This window comes from Lutjanus erythropterus, chromosome 23 (genome assembly GCF_056507025.1).
Source record: "Lutjanus erythropterus isolate fLutEry1 chromosome 23, fLutEry1.hap2, whole genome shotgun sequence".
NCBI lineage: Eukaryota > Metazoa > Chordata > Actinopteri > Lutjaniformes > Lutjanidae > Lutjanus > Lutjanus erythropterus.
The window spans coordinates 3,432,489-3,453,740 of NC_139339.1; the positions used below are offsets into that span (position 1 = coordinate 3,432,489).

The 21,252-nt window shown below is 41.4% G+C and overlaps 1 protein-coding gene across 1 annotated transcript in view; it reads right to left on the bottom strand.

Annotated features, from left to right (window-relative positions):
• The window catches only part of col4a5 (collagen, type IV, alpha 5 (Alport syndrome)), a 51,937-nt gene that overhangs the window by 13,594 nt on the left and 17,091 nt on the right, over nucleotides 1-21,252 (bottom strand). Inside the window, exons 2-29 of the mRNA XM_084711538.1 lie at nucleotides 12,799-12,855; nucleotides 11,610-11,699; nucleotides 10,994-11,038; nucleotides 10,713-10,757; nucleotides 10,542-10,604; nucleotides 10,225-10,278; nucleotides 10,092-10,118; nucleotides 9,473-9,553; nucleotides 9,190-9,252; nucleotides 9,043-9,078; nucleotides 8,868-8,909; nucleotides 8,652-8,744; nucleotides 7,209-7,262; nucleotides 7,066-7,122; nucleotides 6,006-6,050; nucleotides 5,832-5,885; nucleotides 5,684-5,725; nucleotides 4,730-4,823; nucleotides 3,945-4,232; nucleotides 3,644-3,733; nucleotides 3,442-3,512; nucleotides 2,793-2,984; nucleotides 2,543-2,711; nucleotides 2,096-2,188; nucleotides 1,879-1,983; nucleotides 1,620-1,717; nucleotides 612-762; nucleotides 259-372 (exon numbers count right to left, since the gene is read on the bottom strand). Coding sequence (XP_084567664.1) covers nucleotides 259-372; nucleotides 612-762; nucleotides 1,620-1,717; nucleotides 1,879-1,983; nucleotides 2,096-2,188; nucleotides 2,543-2,711; nucleotides 2,793-2,984; nucleotides 3,442-3,512; nucleotides 3,644-3,733; nucleotides 3,945-4,232; nucleotides 4,730-4,823; nucleotides 5,684-5,725; nucleotides 5,832-5,885; nucleotides 6,006-6,050; nucleotides 7,066-7,122; nucleotides 7,209-7,262; nucleotides 8,652-8,744; nucleotides 8,868-8,909; nucleotides 9,043-9,078; nucleotides 9,190-9,252; nucleotides 9,473-9,553; nucleotides 10,092-10,118; nucleotides 10,225-10,278; nucleotides 10,542-10,604; nucleotides 10,713-10,757; nucleotides 10,994-11,038; nucleotides 11,610-11,699; nucleotides 12,799-12,855 — 2,413 coding nt within the window. The remainder of the gene's footprint in view (nucleotides 1-258; nucleotides 373-611; nucleotides 763-1,619; nucleotides 1,718-1,878; nucleotides 1,984-2,095; nucleotides 2,189-2,542; nucleotides 2,712-2,792; nucleotides 2,985-3,441; nucleotides 3,513-3,643; nucleotides 3,734-3,944; nucleotides 4,233-4,729; nucleotides 4,824-5,683; nucleotides 5,726-5,831; nucleotides 5,886-6,005; nucleotides 6,051-7,065; nucleotides 7,123-7,208; nucleotides 7,263-8,651; nucleotides 8,745-8,867; nucleotides 8,910-9,042; nucleotides 9,079-9,189; nucleotides 9,253-9,472; nucleotides 9,554-10,091; nucleotides 10,119-10,224; nucleotides 10,279-10,541; nucleotides 10,605-10,712; nucleotides 10,758-10,993; nucleotides 11,039-11,609; nucleotides 11,700-12,798; nucleotides 12,856-21,252) is intronic.

Genomic DNA, 21,252 nt, shown 5'->3' on the forward strand with positions numbered 1-21,252 from the left:
TTTTTTTTTTACAGGTTATTAATAATATTTTTCTGGCCATTATCTGTGTGTCAGCTTTTCAAAACTAAATTTTTAGTTAAAAAGTGATGCTGATTAACATTAAAAATATTGGTGAACTGCAGTGTCACAAACATGTCACTATTGTATTTTCTGCAATGATAATACGGGTGACAGATTGATAGTCTAGCTTGCAGAAGATGCACCTTTTTCAGTTTTGAGAAAATCTATGCAGAAAAAATATAGTCTTATTTATCTCACCTGGCGGTCCCATTAGGCCAGGGGGTCCAGGTGGGCCAGGGGGGCCCAGTGAGCCGATGGTGGGGGATCCAGGTGGACCAGGAGCTCCAGGACTACCAGATACACCAGGTTCACCTGGACAGAGACAGATGAGAGAGTCACTGTCAGCTCCGTGTACTGTTTGATGGTTTTAATGAGTTGTGGGTGAACAGGTGACAGTTCTGCGTGGAAACATTTGTGTGTCTAAGCAAGTGACACAATGAAATGAAAAATGTTGCCTGTAATTTTCAGATCTTACGCTCAAAAGTAAATTTAAATCCCTCTCTCTTTTGCACTCCATCATCCACTGAATTAGAAAGAAAACGGCAGGATACCTTTAGGTCCTGGAGCGCCATCAAATCCAGATCGTCCAGGTGATCCAGGGCCGCCAGGGAAACCAGGATCTCCCTTTGGTCCGGAGAATCCTTTAGCTCCAGGTATTCCTGGTAAACCAGGGGGGCCAGGGAGGCCAAAGCCAGGTTCACCCTGTCACACACACACACACACACACACACACACACACACACACACACACACACACACACACACACACACACACACACAGAAGGCAGCAAAACGGTTAATTCACTTAAGTCAAGGAGCCATCAATGCACGGTACAGTATATGAGCTACTATGTGATCGATATCAATAACAAGAAAACAGGGCTGCATTTATGAAAAAATAAGCGATTAGCTTAGATTGGCTTAGTTGGTTAGCTAACAGTTAGCTAGCCAACTAAGCCAACTCAGCCAAGCTAAGCTAATCAATACCGATTGAGTTAACTAACTGCTCTTTTAAAACATTTATTTCTTTTTTTTATTTCTTTATTATTTCACTTATCTTGAGATTACCTGATTGAATAAAGGATAACTCTTTAACTGCAGATCAACAAACTAGCAAGCTAACGCAAACAATAAGATAACACTGCCAAGCGCTAGCTAGCTCTCATCTGATTTACAAGAGCATTATTTCTGGCTTTATACAGCAGTGTTGCACTCAAGACCACCTAAACCAAGACTAAGTCGTGATCAAGACCACAGTGTACCAAGACCGAGTCGAGCCCAAGTGCTGTGACATCTCTACCTCTCTCTCACAAGCGAGGGAGTGATACCACGGCATGTAGTGTTTATGTCGAAGCTGATATCTGTTGTAGCCAGTTTCATAATTTCTCCAAAGCAAAAACATAATCCAGCTAGCTAGCTAGCTTCGCTACCGTCACTCACACTTAAGCTAGTACTTATTATTGTTAGCATTACATTTATTATTATTTTTTTATATTATATATAACCTTAACTTAAAGATTAGCAAAGTATTTTATTCGTCCATCTGTCTCTATTTCTACCTTGGGTCCAGGAAGTCCAGGCTGGCCGGGGAGCCCATCGACTCCTGGTCTTCCTGGTCCTCCAGGAGTTCCTGGCTGGCCAGGGATACCTGGGAATCCTGGTGGACAACAACAAGAAAAAAAACAGAGGTTGAGGGTTGAGGAGGAAGAAAAGGTGCAAAGGCATATTAAGAAGAAGACGAGGATGGGTGAAGACAGCAGCAAAGATAGAAAGGTTAGGAGGAAGGCAGATGGGATGAGTGTTCGTTGGTGTCTTTACCTTTAGCTCCTGGGGGTCCTGGGAGTCCGATGCCTGGGAGTCCAGGTTCACCCTTTGCTCCTGGTAAACCAGGGAAACCATTCTGTCCAGGCCCACCTGGGCTACCTGAGCGACAGAAAAACACAAACAAATGGCTGATCAGACAACGCAAACAGGTCACCTTGGAGTGAGCACTGTGTGAAAAAAAGTCCTTTACTCTAAAATAATAATAGTGTACCTGGTGCACCGGGTAGTCCTGGTTCACCGTCCTGTCCTCTGGGTCCTGGCGCACCTTTCTCGGCCACCGACAGGCCTGGTTCACCTTTAGTACCTACATGGAGAGAGATGATTGGATGGTTTCAGTGAGCAAATAAAAGGTGAAGTGTACTGGAGTTTAAACAGACCTGCACACAAGTATGAAGTAACACACTGTAATTTCTCATTTATTGTGGTCAGAGGACAGAATTTTCTAGCTGTCCCTGTTTTATAAACATATTTCAATATATTTGGCGACCTTCCCTCTTTCTGATTTGCCCATACATGGTAATTTGCTATTGATGCTGTTTGTTCTTCATGAAAATTCATACCCAAAATACTTTTTGTTGTTTTTATCATTCAGCTCTAATGCAGGTTAAAGAAGAAAAGATGGTCTAATCAATTAATAACCCTAAGATTGTCTTCTTACCGGGGGCACCAGGACCTCCAGGTCGTCCTGAGACACCCTGGACACCTTTGTCTCCTTTGGGCCCCTGAGGTCCGAAGCCGGGTGCTCCTGGAGGACCCCTGTCTCCTGGAATACCTGGGGAACCTGGCTCACCGGGGAGCCCACGTTCTCCTTTCACTTGCAGAGAGCCCTGTCAAACACACATCGGTTATGAAATGGATCACAGACGGATCAACTGATCAGTGTTATAGACGAAGGGAAAGCCACCTACAGGAGCTCCTTTGGGTCCAGGAGATCCAGGCTGTCCATCACGACCGGGTCGACCGTCCAGACCGGGCAGACCGGGCGGTCCGGGGAAACCGGTGTCACCCTTGTCTCCCCTCACGCCACTGACTGTGATGGCATCACCCGGGTCGCCCTTCTCTCCAGGGAATCCTGGAGCACCTTGAAGACCAGGGGCACCCTGGACAGGAAAGGAAGAAGAAGACATTATTGTCAGCATCAATGGCAAATTAGCATAAAACTACTTAAGCTAATGCTTCTCTTAAATTTAAATTCAAGGATACCATAGTAAAATATGAGCTGCATAAAATCACCATACGGACTTCCTTAGGAGTGTTTTCCCCAAACTCGATTGAGGATTGTTAATTTTACCAATAATCAATTAAGGACAGAGCTTATAATTGGCAATTTGCAACCCTAGTCTAAACACTTATGCAGAGAGACACCAGAGTCTTTATGTAACGCTCCTAACCCCCTCAGCTTGGGGAAATACTTTATTAATGTTCTGCTACACAGTTAAGTTTGAAAGTTAGGAGGTTTATGCAACTGGGCACTGATTATTAGATTTTGGGGTTTGATTTAATACATAAGAGTTCAATCAGAGTTCAGAGTTCAAAGACAAGTGAAAAAGTACTCACAGGGGGTCCAACAGCGCCAGGTGTTCCTGGAAATCCTCTGTCTCCTTTGGCACCTGGGCCACCAGGAGATCCTGATGGAGGAGAAGAAAAGAAATTACAAATACAGAAACAATGATACTGATAATATAGACCAATCACTCCCAGAGGCCGGGACAATTTGATAATAGGCAGGATTAGTTAAAGTTAATGTCAAATCTGTTACCAGGGAATCCGGGCTGTCCTGCAGGTCCTGGGGGTCCTGGGATGCCACTGGTACCACCAAAGCAGTTCACACAGGTGTCACCCTTCTCACCTGAAACAGAAGCAAATCACTCAGGTCAGCGTTTTCAGGGAAAGTTTCCTAAATTTAACCCACTTCTTCATCTTTTTTGTTATCTTAAGACATTTTGGCTATGAATACTTTTTCTTAATCTTTCTAACATCCGTACTTTTACTTGTAACTGAGTAATATTTTAGTTATGTAACAGTACTTGCATTTTTTGTTGAGCACCAGCTTTTCTCACCTTTCTGGCCCGTCTCTCCTGGGTAACCTCTCTCTCCTTGCACGCCGGGACGCCCGGGCTCTCCAGCGATGCAGTTTTGTCCTGCTGTGGAAAAGCCTGGAGGTCCAGGGAGACCTGGTGAACCCTGTGAGCCAGGAGTACCCGGGCGTCCTGGAGGACCCGGCAAAGACAGGCCTGGAGACCCAGGTTCTCCCTTCTGACCTCTTTCTCCCGGGAAGCCTGGAGATCCAGGCTGACCACCACCACCGAGACCTGGAAGTCCTGGTGTTCCTGGGGGTCCTGTTAAACCTGAAGAAGACAAGAGGGCAAAGTTCAGGTTAAAAAACTTAGGAAGGGTCAAGTATTATGATACATGTGTTATAACTTGTAGATGAAATTAATACATTGAGAATAATAAATAAAAGAAGCAAGGACCAAAAATATATAGGACGCAATAGAAATCTCATTTACTCAATTAAACCCCAGAGAGCAGAGGCACACTTATCATTATCAGCTGCTTGTTAGCATAATGCTAGCTAGCCCTCCTAGGTCAAAGTAACAACACCAACTTATAGCTATGTGACCGTTAAATGTTTATGATAACCCTTTCAAGAAAAACAGAACAGCTTGGTCATGAATTAATGCATATGTTAGATATATATTTAAACATTTTATCCACAATCTAATTAGACAAATGTTTGCAGTTCAGTTTTGCTACTAAGCAATAGCATTGTGTCAAAATCTGTGGTTCTGTGTTAGCTAAGGCTTTAGCATTACTAAAACAACCTGTGAGTTTTGGTTTTTACCTGTTGGTCCTCTCTCTCCTTTGAGTCCAGGTGCTCCTGGGTATCCAGGCTCACCTTTAGGACCGACCCCACCTGCTGTCGCTCCGCCGAGCACCTGGTGGGACAAGAAGAAATGTAACAAATTAAGAAACTCAATTTAACGGACCCAAAGGCTCCAATTCTTTCTTAAGAAATAAGGTAACAAAAAAGACTGTTAGTTTTTAATAACAACATAAGGCTACAACTAATGGTTATTTTCATTGTGCATTAATCTATGATTCATGAGTTACTTGTTTGGTCCATAAAATGTCAGAAAATAGTGAAACATGTCAAACAGTGTCCCAAAGCCCAAAATGACGGCCTGAAATATCTTGTTGTGTCCACAACTCAACTATGCAAGAATTCAGATAAGAAGAAGCTGGGAACAGAGATTGAGTTAATTGAGTTAAAGGGAAATGTCACCACCTAGTGGCCAGATGAATGTAGTGCACTGAGCACACTTTCTTTTTTTTTTTTTTTCAACACTGTTTGGCTCATTTTACAATTACAAGTTTTGGGCATTATTTCAGACCAAAGGAGATGCTAGTAGTGGCAGGATGGAATGACATTTTTTTAATATTTGTTTTTGGTAAGAAATAATATAAAGCTGGACACAGAGAAAGGTCTCCATCTAGTGGTTAGAAGAATATAGTGCACTTAGTTGGCCCTTACAATTACATATGGGCTATTTTTTTGTCAAGTATATTTTTACTTAATGGTTATAAACATTTGTATTAGTGGAGCTGTCAGTACAGTCTGCTACTGTGAATGCTTTGCTCAAGAGCACTTGGGACAGTTGTTACCAAGCATCTTTAATACATCAGTATGGCATGAATGCAACATTGAATTGTCAGCCGGAAAAAAAAACCCAAGACAATTTAGCAAACTATCTGCTGATGAAGTCTAGTAAATCTTAAGAAAATGTAGAATACACACCACTCCTGGTGGACCTGGGTAACCACGATCACCTTTCAGTCCCTAAAGAGAGCAGGATAGAGTTAAGTTATTAAAACAGTCCACGACATCACTCCATGACTTCCTGAATATAGTCTTAAAGTTGAATTAAAATTCAGAGAAAACCTACTCTCTCTCCATCCCTGCCTGGGGGACCTGGAAGGCCTGATTCTCCTTTTACTCCCTGATAGTGAACAAGGGGAAAAGTTAGACATACGAATATGAGATTTTAAAAAGTATCGGTGCAAATTTCTCAGTGAAGCTTTAAGTGTTATGAATTGTCTAGTTTGTTGGCAGAACTCACAGGGAAACCAGGTGAACCAGGGTCGCCGTCTTTGCCTGGTTTGCCCTGTAGGGAGAAGGAAAATGGAGATCAGGGTTTAATGTCCAGACAAAGATTTCTTAAATAAAGGTATTACAAAGTGTGTGTGATCATGTACCTCTAACTTTGTAAGGAACAATTTAAGAAACTTGTCCTTTTAACATATAGGGAACACAAAGGGGGAACATTCAACTAACCTTCCCAGAGCGTTCTGTTTTCTGTTGAAAACTCTCCTTTCAACATTCAAGTAATGTTAAGGGGGAATGTTCAAGTAACTTTCCTGGAATATCCTCTTAACCTTCTCAAAACTTGGTTAAGAACCCAGATATAAGCACTAAAAATGGTTAACAACACAGATGTCAATGCTAAAAACAGTTAAGAACCCGGATAAAACAGTAAAAATCACCAAGAACTCAGATATCATCACTGAAAATGGTTAAGAATCCAGATGCAAGTGATACAAATTGTTAGGAACCAAAATATGAACACTAAAACCCAGTTATTAATATTAAACATGGTTAAGAGCCCAGATATAAACAGTAAAAAATCATCATGAAACTAAATATCAATACTAAACATGGTTAAGAACCCAGATATAACCGCTCAAAATGGTTAGGAACCAAGATATCAACACTAAAAAGGGTAAAGAACCCAAGGATCAACGCTAATGTTAAAGGGAAATGTTCCTTCCAGGAACATTCAGCGAACTTTCTCTAAACCTTCTGGGAACGTAACAGTATTGCTGGTTTTACGTCAGAAAACCTGCTGTTATAACATTATGCAAGAATGTTTAATGACAACAAATTGATGCAATTAATTGTACAAGTTGTGAGAACGACACACAGTTTATCTTTGAAGGAATTTGTGGTGTTGCACTTCGTTGCACCGAAGAAAATTACAGCTGAGAGACATTTTCACACCTCTGCTCACCTGGACCATTGCTGCAGTGTTTGCGGTTAGACATGTAGAAGTGACAGTTGAGGCTAGAGAAAATATGTCAACGAAGGTCCAAACAATCTGTTTATGTGTGGACGTTACTCACTCGCTTGCCTGCTTCTCCTGGTTCTCCCTTTTCTCCTTTCTGGCCACCGGAGGGACCCTACAGTTATAACAAAACATGCATCACAAACATGGCTCTTAAGAACAGGGTCTTTGTTGAGTAAGCTGGTGGGAACAGAAACTTACAGGAGGTCCTGGATAGCCTGTATCACCTCTGGGGCCTGGAAGTCCTGGATCACCCTACAGAGAAAACACACAAAGAAGAAAATTTCAAAGTTTCAGTTGAAAGCTTCCACCAAACAATTCAATCCATCCATCCACTGTCTTGCACTTATCGACGGTCGAGTTAGGCTATTCAGGGTATTTCAGGGTATTTCAAAGAAAATTGAAACTGCAGGTCCTCCTCCTGGGGGTTCCAGAGGTGTTCCCACGCCAGATGAAATTTGTAATCCCTTCATATCAAACCTGGGGTCTCCTCCTGATAGGACATGCCTAGAAAACCTCCAAAGGAAGGTGCCAAGGAGGTTCCTCAGTTCCTCAGTTTTGGACAATTTGGCAGTTTAGTTGCCTACATAGAGCTCCTTAGGAGTATCTGTGACCTCATTCTTTCAGTCACTGATCAAAACTTATGACCAAAGGTGAGGGTTGGAACATGGATCGACTGGCAAACCGAAAGCTTTGTCTTTCATTCCATTCCACCATCCGGTCCAAGTCACTGTATGGGGCTACAGGTGCAGACGTTATCTGCTGCCATCAAGTGGTGGAAGTGAAAGTTGCAGCATCCAGCAGTTTATACACCTCAGTCCTCAGGTTGCAGATAAATTTATTCATATATATCACCTAATGTACGTGCACTTTCATTGCATTTCACATTTATTTTTCACTTTTTCCTACAATATTGTCATCTTACAATGGGGATGCACAACATTATCAGCACATTATCATTATCAGTTGATAAAGGCTTTAAAATTAACTATCAAAACGACATTTCTGCAGACATTGGGATGTCTGTGATGTGGAGGTTTTCCAAAGTGTCCCAGACTGCTAGCAAAGCCCAGTGTCGTTCACACGAGGAGGAGCCGAATCACGCTCCTTCAACACTGCAAATTTAATTACCAATCTTAAGATCCATCATCCCAATCATTCTGACAAATCTGTTAAGAAGAAAGAAAAACAAACAGTGACGAAAATACACACATCTCTGTGTTATACCAAGTCCCTGTAAGGACCCACAGTTGCAGAGGTTTATCTGCTGCCATCAAGTGGTTGAAGTGAGAACTGCAGTTTCTACACCTCAGTCTATTTTTAAATCTGCAGATAACTGTGTTGACATGAATTATTATTACATTTATTCATATACATCATGCCTATTGTAGCATAAAGGAAACCTTTCTTGCATGTTATATTTGGTTTTCTTTCTGTTTACATTTTCTACAATAAACTGGGTTAGTCTGGGCTTTAGTTAGTCACCTTACAGTGATTTAACTTTGCTTTTTATCACTGTTACCTGTCAGATTAGATCCAATACGCTTAATTGGAAATTTCTTGAAGTTTGGACCATAGTTATAAATGTTCGGTGTATTTATTGCGAAACCGGCACCACTCTCGGTGCAGGGTTGGTCGTGTTACCTTGTCTCCTCTCTGAATCTCCGTCTCAGGTGGTCTCTTCTGTTCTCCTACTTGTCCTGGAGGACCAGGAGGTCCCGGCAGACCTGGCTCACCCTGTGTTCACACACACACACACAGACACACACACACACCAGATGAGATCGATCGAAATGTGTCCAGAAGGAACAAGATGATTTCTTATTTTTAACTTTCAAGCTTCTTATTAGCAGTAAATACCTTCTCTCCTTTGGGTCCCTGGAAGTTCAATCCCATGTTTCCCTGTTGGAGAAAACAATGAAATATTGTGTCATCAAAAGACCTGACAACAAGTTTTATTCATGCAGAGCGAATGCCCGATCACTCGTCAATCTTAACTGCGTTTCTGTATCGACTCGTCAATGTTTGAACTCACCTTTGGTCCAGGAGGACCGGGTGGACCTGGACGACCCTAGAAAAGAGCACCAGAAAACAATATCGTTGGACTAATAGTTTAATTCAGCAACTTCTAATGTTCAGAAATATATAAAGTGATATGATGTTTTGCAGCAGTAGTCTTTACCTCATAACCTCTGGGTCCTGGAGGGCCAAGTGGACCTTGCGAACCAGGGGATCCGGGAGTACCCTGTGACAGGAACACACAGAAAAAAATCAGTCTGTGTTTATTTGAGTTGGACCTCACATCTATTTAGAGATACTGAACTTTTCAGATAATGGTAACTCATTATGTTGGAAAGTGAGTCTTTATTTGAAGGCGCAACATATTAAAATGCTTAAAGTGGGTTTGAACAAAGTTTGGCTGCACAAAATGAGTTTTAAGAGCTTAAAGATGCACAAAAACTCACAGGAACTCCTGGCAGTCCGGGCAATCCAATGGCTCCTTTCTCTCCGAAGCGGTTGGTGGAGATGACATCACCTGGGTCTCCCTACGGAGGAGAAAATCACAACCAGTGAGCAGGAGGCTAAGAAGCACCTGCTGTTTCTTTAAGGGTCTGTTATTTAACGGTTTCTTGTCTAATTTTATTATCTGCAGTAAAGGAGAATGGCCTGTTTTGCAGATTTAACCTTATAAAACCTTATGACTCTCATACAGTAATGTATGATCAGACTAAAGGCATTTATTTCCTATTTATAAAGTATTTAAGATGCTTATATGTTTATAGGGATGCAAATAATTTACTGCCAATCAATCTGTCAGTTATAGTCACAATTGATTGATCAGTTCTTGGTGAAAAATTGTGAAAAATATCGATCTGGCAGTAATTTTTCCACTACTTGATGAGTTGTTCGGTCCATAATATGTCAGAAAATAATGGAAATTGATTAATTGATCCTGTCACAATCTTGTCAATTGAAAAATAGTCCAAGATGACGTCCTCAAAAATAGCTGCTGTTTAATTTCATAATCGATTCATCGTTGCAGCTCTAGCCAAAAGATGAATAAATCCCTGACGGCACACTCACCTTTGGTCCTGGCAGACCAGGGGGTCCCTAGAAAGGAGAAAAGAAGAGAAGAAAAAGAAGAACGTGTTAGAAAAGAGAACCTGAATCAACTGTCTGATAATGAACAGACTTCCTCTTCAAAGCTGAAACTCACCGGTCGTCCCTGCTGTCCGATGATTCCCGAACCTCCCGGCAAACCCCTCTCACCCTGGAGAGGAGAGGAAAGAGAAAGACGCACATCAAAAAAAAAAGCTCTGGAAAAAGATGTTTAGCGCACCTTAAGTTCAAGTTTTTTCTTGAAGCCTATAAATTTTGCACAGAATTACAGACTTTCCTGATGTGAAACTAATACAGATGTGGGAAAAATAGCACAGAATCTTTTCAGGATTCATCTAATTTATCTAAAGATTCATATATCTAAGTTATCTTCAGCCTTTTATTAATTTTTACTGAAGACTTTCCATCATGTACCTTTGTCCCGTTGCAGCCTGGCACTCCTCTCGGGCCTGGAGGTCCGTCCTGTCCGGGCAGACCCTGCGAAACAGGAAATAAACAGGAAGTTACAGCACACATGCTACCTGGGTTCTGGCATAAAGAGTGGGAATTATTTCAGTGTGAGCGGGAGATGGTGGGAAAACTCACTGGCAGTCCTGGCGTTCCTGGAAATCCTGGCAGTCCAGGAGGCCCCTGTTAGGAGACAAAATAATAGTGAAGATGTCAAACACAGACGATTCACCTTGGCGTGTCCTCATGACCTCACTGACTCTGTTGGAGATGAGGTGAAATGTGGACACCTGCTGGCCACAGGGAGGTATTACAACCTAAAATCCTTCCAGTCCTGCTTGGTTTAAATTTAACAGGTGATGCTGCTATTTGCAAGGGAAGAAACAGCAACAAAACGGAAAAAGAAGTGATATACTTACTCTTATTCCTTTTGGCCCAGCCGTTCCTTGAGGTCCATCGCTACCCTGAGAGGAATAACAGACATTTCACCAGGTTAGATTAATATTCTCCGTCCAAATATTGTCTGTCGCACCACTGATGTAAAACTACTCTAGACTGAAAGCTTACAGACAGAAGCTGAGGACATCATGCTTGCAGTGATTTTATTTAATGCCGTTATCATGAGAAAAGAAAAGGCTGTTACTTATAATGTGTATCAGAGATCAGGAGTGTCGGTTAATCTGCTGATTATTTTCAAGACCGGTTTTTTAATCTATAAAATGCAACAAAATTGTGAAAAGCAGACATCACAATTTCTCGGAAACCAAAGTGGCATCTTCAAATTGCTTGTTTTGTTCAACCAACAGTCCAAAACCCAAAGACTCTTCATTTACTGTCATGAATGTCAAAGAAAAGCCTCACATTTGTGAAGCTGGAACCAGCAAATGTTTGACATGTTTGCATGAAAAATGACTGAAATGATTAATGGTTTATCATGATGGTTATCTTCAGATAACTAACTAAATAACTCGTGATAAAGGGATTGATTGCAAACACGGCCGTCCTCGGCTTCCATAAAAAAAGAAGACAACCAACCTTCTCTCCTCTGGGTCCAATTGGCCCCTCAGGTCCGGGGAATCCTGGGACTCCTGGCTGTCCGGTGAGACCAGGGAAACCCCGCTCACCCTGCACACAGTGACACAGACACGCAACTCAACAGTTTACTTACTCATACTTACACTCTACTTTTTGATTTATTGTTTTCTTTCCCACAAGTTCTCCCATTAACATACAGAACTATGCACCTAATCAGACCCCTGATTAAGTGACATATTTATGGATATTTAATATTATATTCAATGCATTACAATAAGGTGCAGATCAACTGATAAACTGTATTAAACCCAAAGAGTTTGTGTAAAACAAGTGATTTTCTGTGAATGTTACACTGAGATGAGATTTCTTGATATTTTAGCAACTTTTGAATGAAATGTTGAACCTCACGACCCCTCTTGGAGCTTTGGCGACACCTGGTGGGGATCCAGGGCACTTCACCAACTTTATTTAAAGTTAATAAATGGCTTATGACACCCTATAATGTAATTCTAAGCAGATATAAGTGTTTATTAATGTCTTTGATGACTGAGTGCTGACAGGTGGCCAGAAATTAAACATTTAATTACTGTTTTCTGATAAGGCAGATGACTTAATTTGTTCCCTGAGGTCAGACAAAGTAAGAGCTGATCCTTTTTTCCAGAAACCTCCTTTTCTTCTCAACCATACAACGTTTTTCTGGTGGCTTTTCCATCTCGCTCCCACATTAAACTGCAGAGCTGTTGCAGAGTTGATTTTTAGCTAAGAACACTAGACTGTAATTCTTCATGAGGTGCCACCAGCTGCCATCCGACCAGCGTTTCCTGATAGATGCTTCCTTTTTGTCGGTGCAGTTTGACACAGTAGCTGAGTGCTTTATTTAAAATGGATGATTAAAACTTTTTATGCTCGCAGTGAAGGTCAGTCTGCAGGCGACATGTGCAGTTTACATTATGTTTATGATAATATTGAACACATCTTTATGGTGTGATTTTTGCAAGGATCTGCAACAAAGTCTCTAAAAATATGTGTAGGCCGGGACATTTCTGCAGCACGATATCTAATTTAATCACATGCATGTCTGTATAATACATCTGTTGCTACGTTGCACATCATGTACAAGTGTTATTAAGAGTCTTGTGCATGATTTGTTTCTGAATTTTGCTCATCATGTGTGCATCATTCTGCTCACCTTGGCTCCTTTTACTCCACTGCAGTCACATTTGGATCCCACACATCCATGGCAAGCCTGTCGGGCGACAAGAAGAGGAGAAGAAACGTTATTTTATTTATTTATTTGACTCATATTCTCAGTGTCACTGAAAACATCTCTAACGACACTTTGTTTTATTTTGTGTATTTTTCCAGAGAACTGTGACCAAATTCAGGACACAGTTCATTATGAGATTACTTTGCATTTTCTGGCTTGCTGGTTTGCTGGTTAATATTATGATCATCACGTCTATGCAGGGTTTTCCCTGGATGATTTTGAGACAAAGGGGGCAAAGACTGCAGAACATACGTGATCTGCACAATCTACTGTACACGGTTTGCTTAACTGACTTGCTTAAGTGACAGATGATGTTTATTTCTGCACAGGAATACTCAGATGCAGACTGTGGAGTCTTTCTGTGCACATATCCTTTTACCGCCTTTTTTTTTTCTAAATAAAAGACAAGACAAAACAAGAATGATGATGGAAAATAACTTGACAATGTGACCAGTAAACAGATACCAACAAGGTCAAAAATGGGGTCAAAAATGATGAAAAACCTGAACTTACACATAAGACATCAAAATAGGTGTGTTACATGAGACCCATATAGTTTAATTTTTCAATCATAATTTTCAACCAAAGACTTAAAATCACCCAGTGCCACTAGAGGGCGCTCCATCACTACACTGCTGCACTAAGCATGCTGTAAGTAGCATTTCTTCCCACAGAGAAGAAAAGTCTGGATTCTCCTGCAGATGACAAGTGCAAGGTCAAACAACACGCCAACCCCAAACAGAAACTTTTATCTAAAATAAAACAAATGTTTCTCCCAAAAACCCTTCAGGAACTCTGAACTTTTCAGAGTGAGAAAGTTGTGGGGTTAAAGGAAAGCTGAGAAGTGAGGGAGGGAGGGATGGGAGTGGGGAGTGCCAAGCTGTTGATTAACTTTTCCCATGCTTGTTGACACAGCGAATGCCAGACGGGCATCGATTGCACGCATGCCAGGCAGTCAGGTTGTGAGAAAGACAGAGAGGGAGAGAGCGCACGAGAGGAGAGGACAGCCGGGCAGACAAGTCAGCATTCTTCTGTGTCTGAAAAGCCTTTTGTGTGTCCGTGTTTGTGGTGACAGGTTTCAGGGTACTGGACAGTGGGGTTGTGAGTAAATCTCTGTGTAGTCCAAGGTGACGTCTTGAAATCTCGTCTTGTTTTGAGTGGCCAGCAGTCCGAAATCCAAAGAGAAACTGCCGTCTTAAGAACCAAATACTGCTCTCTCCAAACCAACCAAACTCCATAGGCAAAATCTGTGATTTTACCTCACAGAAAAACAGGAGCTGTGCTTCGATCTGTTAGCTTGTTTGTGTTATGTTGTGACTTTGATGAATCTAAACTAACCTTTTATAACAACAAAGTCATGCAATTACACATAAAAGCTGAGGGATGGAGGAAGAAATAGATCAGCAACAATGTTGTTCTATGAGGTAAAATCAGTAATTTTGCCTATGGAGTTTGGTTGGTTTGGAGAGACGATACTTGGCTTGTTTAACAGCTGTTCCCTGTCAGAAAAGGCTGTCTGATGGTATAGTAAAGCAGTGAAAATATTCTAAATATAGTGTACACTTGCACTTTTAGATGATGATTCATTGACAAATTTTCAACTAGCAAAAATAAAAATGAAAACATAAAGATTTAGTTGTTAAAGGAGGAGACCTTTGCTCTCTGCTTCTGTTCTTGGCTGACAGTGTTGACAAGGAGACAACAGTCTGTGAAGATATGTGGTTTTTGGACTGTCGGTCAAACAAACGCCACCTTTAGTTTTAATGAGGATCACAACTATACGCACACATAACATATTTAATAAAGCAGCGATGTAACAGTGACTTTGCAGAAAGGAAAGTGTGCGTTAAAACAGCTGTTCACATCTGTACCAAACAGCACATATCTTTTTAGACGCTGCTGCATCTTTCTAGTTTGTGTCAGTGCAGAAACCCAGTCTGCCAAGTGGCTGCCTGCCTGCCTGCCTGCCTGCGTGTGTGTGTGTGTGTGTGTGTGTGTGTGTGTGTGTGTGTGTGTGTGTGTGTGTGTGTTTCAACACTTGGTGGACAGAATATCAGGTTCCCTGCAGCCTCTCTGCAGCTCTCACTGACAACATTATAACACAGAGGTCAAATGTCAACATCAGATCAGGGACAGGGTTTGAATATCGCTATGTAGAAGTTATGAAGCCTCTTTATGTGTCTTTAATACATAAAAAAACTTGGTTTTGTTATAAAAGTTAACAATATTACAAACATACTCTGTTCTGGTTGTTCATTTGCAGCATCCTGTCTGTTATTTCTGAATAACAAACCGTTGCTATGAAGAACAGACCGTTGCTATGGACGCAATCCTGATAATAGCATCCGTATGAGCAATAAAATAATTTTTATAATTTTAAAATCAATATTTTGTGTCAAATGATTGATTAATCAAGCAATTAATCAAGAACAGTTTTAAAAGCTTTATTAGTTGCAGCCTTAATCCACATTTTTAAAACGGTCATTTTACTTTTTTAAATTTTTTACAGGTGAATATATTCTTGTTCTTTATGTTCTGCAAAAGTAACGTGTCTGTAAACTGTTTTAAAAAGCTGCCACACAGTTTACAACCACCTGTGGTCTGTTTGTATACATATATAAATAGATAGAGAGCGTACATGCATGTGCATGTGTATAGATTACATTTGTCACATTCCTGTGTGTGTGTGTGTGTGTGTGTGTGTGTGTGTGTGTGTGTGTGTGTGTGTGTGTGTGTGTGTGTGTGTGTACAGGATGTGTCCACAGTTATAAGCCAGGTGTTAACCACACACTGACAGGCTGTTAAAATCCTCTTTCACCACTCAGATCTGCGCTTCGATAAATGAGAAACAGCGCCGTCTGTCTCTATTTGTCTTCCTGCGGGGCTCAGAGGGTGAAGCAAGGCACCGTTCACAGATGGGGGTTGAGGGTTCGATTCCCACCGAACGTTAAATGTCGGTGTCAGGAGCAGGTTTCAGATTGAAAGATGCACAGAACGTGTGCAAACTGCTATCTGGACTGGAAGGTAGACGGGTTACCAACACACACAAACACACACACACACACATAAACATGCCTGAATACATTTGACCATGGGTATTCAAGTGTGTGTGTGTGTGTGTGTGTGTCTGTGTGTGTGTGTGTGTGTGTGTGTGTGTGTGTGCGTGCAGAGGTGTTTTTACAAGCCCTGAATCTCCAGATTAGTCTCTGGTCTGCTTCAGCTCAATGCCGTCTGCTCTCCCACGCCCAGGCCCACAGCTCGCACTCTTTTCACCTCCATCTCTCTCTTTCTTTTTTCTCTTCATCCATCTGTTCTCCTGTCCTCTCTGCACTCGTCCCTCTTCACTCCACACGGGTTCAACGTTCATAGACTCTCGCTCAGACCCTGAAGGTTTCCACGCAACACCCACTGACAGGCGACTTAAAGGACGATCACGCGCTTTTTCCTCTTTGACAACATCATGAAGCATTTTCCTAAAAACACAACATATAGACTCTGTCTGTATTTTATTATTTTCTCTGTTGCAGATGCCGTTTACACACTGTCTCACACACACACAGTTCAGACAGTGTGCAGATTATATATAGTGAAGATTCAGGCTAAAAACGTGGTGTAAATAACATTTTTTTAGGCAACTTGGCGTGTCGGGGCTTTAGGAGACTCTGATTACACCAGACGAGCAGCATGGAGGCATTTCATGTTTTTATTCATTTGAAAACTGGTCACCATTCACTCCCACTGTTTGGGAGATTCTGCAACACTGTTTTCACTGTTTTCACTCCAGCAGTGTTTTATGGGCTAAATCAGCATGAGGGTGAGAAGATAATGACTGAATTTTCATTTTTGGATGAACTATCCCTTTAAATGTAATGCACAACATTGTTAGTATTACAGCTGTTTGCACATGTGATGATACAATAAACATCAATATATCATAGTATAATACTCTTTTATTTTACTTTCTGCTGAATCAAATTGTAATCATCTCTTTACTCATGCATCAATTAATTTTTTTTTTTTGTGTGTGTATTTGTTCTGCTTCACCATCTTGTTAAATGTCTCAGTACCCCTCAGATAGACCATCTTGTGACTCCCAGTTACTGGTGGGGGGTCATAAATTTGAGGCAACAACAATCAATAAGTTAATCGATTAGTTGTTTGGTCCATAAAATGTGAGAAAAAATGGTGAACAATGTTGATCAGTGTTTCCTAAAGCCAAAGATGACATCCTCAGATGTCTTGATTTCCCACAAAGCAGAGATATCCGTAAAGACATCAGAAAATATTCATATTGAAGGAGCTGGAATCAGAGAATTTGGACTTCTGATTAACAAAAGAATTAATTTAATAGTCAACAACTAATCAATTAATCATTTGTATGTTTTAGAAATACTCTTCAGTCCTTATGAAGATATAATTCATGCACAATCTGGTAGTTTGTTACGTGTTTGGAAGATACAAATACTTTTTGGAGCCATTTAGCTAATTATCATATGAGCTGCAGGCTGAGGTGTTGCACTGTGCACTGAGCTGATTGATTTTCTGCAAATCTGTTGCCCCTTGTGGTAAAATAATAAACTGAACAGAGCTGAAATGAACTGAGCAGGGTTTAAAAATCTGCCTAAATACAGTATTAAAAGCATCTCTCTCTCTCTCCACGCTGTTCACTCCCTCTCTCCACCCTCCTGTTTGCCCCCGCAGCACTGACGGGGCATGTAATCCACTTAGAAAGGTCAGTGAGCTGCAGATATTTGCTCCACTCTCCCCGTCTGTCTCTCTTTTAGCTCCCTCTATCATTTCCCTCACTCTCTCCTCACCTCCGTCCCACTTTTTCCGTCACGCCAAACAGGCGATCGGGTCTGTGGGGAGGTAAAGACGCCGGAGGTCCGTACTGGACAAGTAATCACAGTCAGATTCATGACTGTGCAGGTGCATCTCTCAGGTGAATATTCAACATATACAATTCAAGGTAAAGAAGAGGCAGTAAACGAGCAAAAAGTATCTTAAAATCATGGGGTTGATTTTATGGTTTTGAGCTGCAAAGACGAATTAACTCCATCTGTTCTTTTCTCCATATTTTAAATGGAAACACCCACCTAGCTGTTAGCAAACAGCCTCCCTCCCCTCAACTTACTCAACCTGGGAGTTTTATACGTAGGGAATGTCAAATCGTGAGAAAACGTTTTCAAAAGGGATTTGGAAAATAGTATTTTACACTAAGGCATACAGACTAAATGTATAGGGAAGACCACAGGGAAGCTACAGAATGATATAGAAACCTCAAAAAACAAACAAACAAACAAAAAACAATGGCCACACCCTTTAAAGACAGTTAAATTGGCCTGAATCCTGTGTCAGTTCTTATATCTTGCTAAAGCTATGTTAAAAAAAATGCTAACTTTGGGAACTCCAGACCAAAACTGACGTAGAGACAGCTGGCTGGGAGAGAGTGGGTACAACAAAAAAGTAAATCAAGACTTAATCAGCAGCTAGTTAACTAGTGGAAAACAAACTGATAGGAGGAGCGAGGTGTGTACAGAGTGATGGAGAGGTGAGCCAGGTGAGGGCGGGGGAGGAGGAAGAGAGGGAACCAGCGGAAGGCACGCAACCGAGGATTAGACTGGCGAGACTGGAATTCCCCCGCTCATCAAAGACTGATGATTAGACACCTATACACACTGCCCTGCCCTGGATAACACACACACACACACACACACACACACACGCACACACACAAACACACACACACACACGCATTCATGCAGCAAAGAAACACACACACATGCATACTGTAAATAGACTAATACACTCATTAACAGAACACACAGCTGCAAAGACAAACACACAAAGTCTGCTTCTTTCTCTTGAATATCATTAACACGCTTACACACACACACACACACACGCACACACACACACACACACACACACACACACACACTGAGCTTGTGAAACCCCCTGATTTGACCACAACTAATAACTTCTGCTTTCCGACAGTGATCTCAGCTCAACCGCAATCTGAGACCAGAGCCAACATGTTCACACCAGCTCTGAAGTGACACACACACACACACACACACACACACACACACACACACACACACACACACACACACACACACAGGTATATATGCATGCAGAACTAAGAACATTGAACCCAGTTATACTTTTTCTTTCAAGCGTCTCATATCAGAAACTAATCAAATGTATATATAATGTTATGCATATCTGATAGCGGACTACAAAATTGAGGCTAACGAGCAACTAATGCAAAAATAATTATGCCAGAGGCAGGATCTTAGAAGCGATCTCTAATTCTCCATTGTTTCATTTTTCCGAATCAGTCATTTGCCCCTAAACACATCAGTGGAGTTACTGATGTAATAATCTGCATTTAATTTGTTTCCTGTTTGATCATATGTAAAAATATGACCCTGTTTTCTCCTGATTTTACAAATATTACTGCATTACTTTTGGGATAAATATTAGACAACTTCCTGATCAAAAAAAGATTATGGCTTTGGTTAAAACACCTAGGTGCCTTTGGAGAAATAAGCATTTGTTTTTGGGATAACAGGCTGTTAGACAAATGGGTTTTTGGTCTAATGAGACATCTTTTGGACTATTGATTTTTTGGGACAATGGGCCATTGGAATGATGGCTTGGTACCTTGTACACACATTGGTTGAACCTTTTATGAACTAGTGTGTAAGATTTAGTGGCCTCTAGCTACGAGTTTGCAGACTGCAAACCCCTCGTCACCTTGTATAGGCTATAGAGTCAATGTTTGGTTTGTCCGTTCTGGGCTTCTGTAGAAACATGGTGGAAAAACGTGGCGGCCACCATTGAAGATGTAGATATAAAGGATTCATTCTAAGGCAACAAAAACACAACAATTCTTATTTTCAGGTGATTACACACTAATGAAATATGCTTCTGAATTCCATTTCTGACACTTTCTGCATTTCTGCAATATGAAAAAGTTGGAATGTGTTACTGCTGACGATTTGATGAGGAAAGAATTAGAATTAGATTATTGTAATGGTTTTATTTCATGGCTCAGCATCTGTGTGTGTGTTCCACTTCACGGGTTGAATAACTGTGTGTTTAAAGTGTGTTTAGAGTGGCAGTCCAGGCTCCGAGCCGCTGCGTCAAACCGTCGACCTCTTTCATCGCCGCTGGACTTTGACTGCTTCAAGGTGTTGACGCCCTGAGAGTGACGACCAAACCAAATATTTTCACTTCGACAAAAATCCGACCATATGTGTTTTGACTAACCAGCTCTTTGGAAGAGGAAGACCCCCCGACTGGAAGACCCCATGTCTCACACACACACACACACACACACACACACACACACACACACACACACACACACACACACCATCGTGCCACAGTGCCGGTCCAGGAATTCCATTGATATTCCCTGAAAATTCTCTCCTCTCTTCTCTTTTCATTTGCTCTAATGAATGTTGACCCCTGTGACCTCCCACTGAGGGATACCTGCAGGGAGAGCACTTTGAGGCAGCGGGCAGCTGACCACCATCCCTGCACCCCCTCCAGACCCGTAGTTCATTTTGAATAAAACCAATTTAGTCCAAGTGGCAGTTTTGTATTCTAATTTGATTCCACATTCACATATTTTCAATAAAAATAAAAAAAATATTTCCTTTCCTGATCTAGTCCAAGGGTTCTTTAGCTTTTCCATGCAAAGGCTTCCAAATAAGATTTTGCAAGATGTCTTTAAAAACCCAAGGTTAAATGTTTCTGCCGCTGGAGGCTGCTTTTATTTCAAGTTGTGTTGAAGTTTTGATGGTTTTAAACACATTTGAGAGGCTCTCAGAGCAGAGAACATATTTGGGGCGCTCACAGACATTCATACGTGCAGCAGTACATCTGTTCTTTATATGTTGCACAACACTAGTGTTAGCATCAGCTTAAAGTTAGCCTTTCCTGCTTAGCTTACTCTGCGGCTAATCCTGTCAGTTTTCCAGCAGTTTGAAAATAACAGATGAAAGTTTTCTTGGTCTTGAGAAACTCCAGTGTAACACACTGTAACCTGAACTGTACATTTACTGCCGGATTGACAACTTCCTGCTCTGCTACGAGCATCGCAATCACCCGCAGTCTGCTGCCCGCTCTCCTGCACAAACACGCCGCACGCACATCACACACTGCCCTACGTCCCAGGGCCAGATGGGGGCGCTTGTATTTGGCAAGAGGTTAATGTTCAGTGATGATAAAATGCTGTCTTACTTTTAAAGAAGCAGTCACTAGTATTTGCAGATGTTACACATGTTAAAACTAGCTAAGCAGCAGCCTGCAGAGATCACATATTTCACACAGAACACATGCAGAACCTCTCCGCTCCTCCCT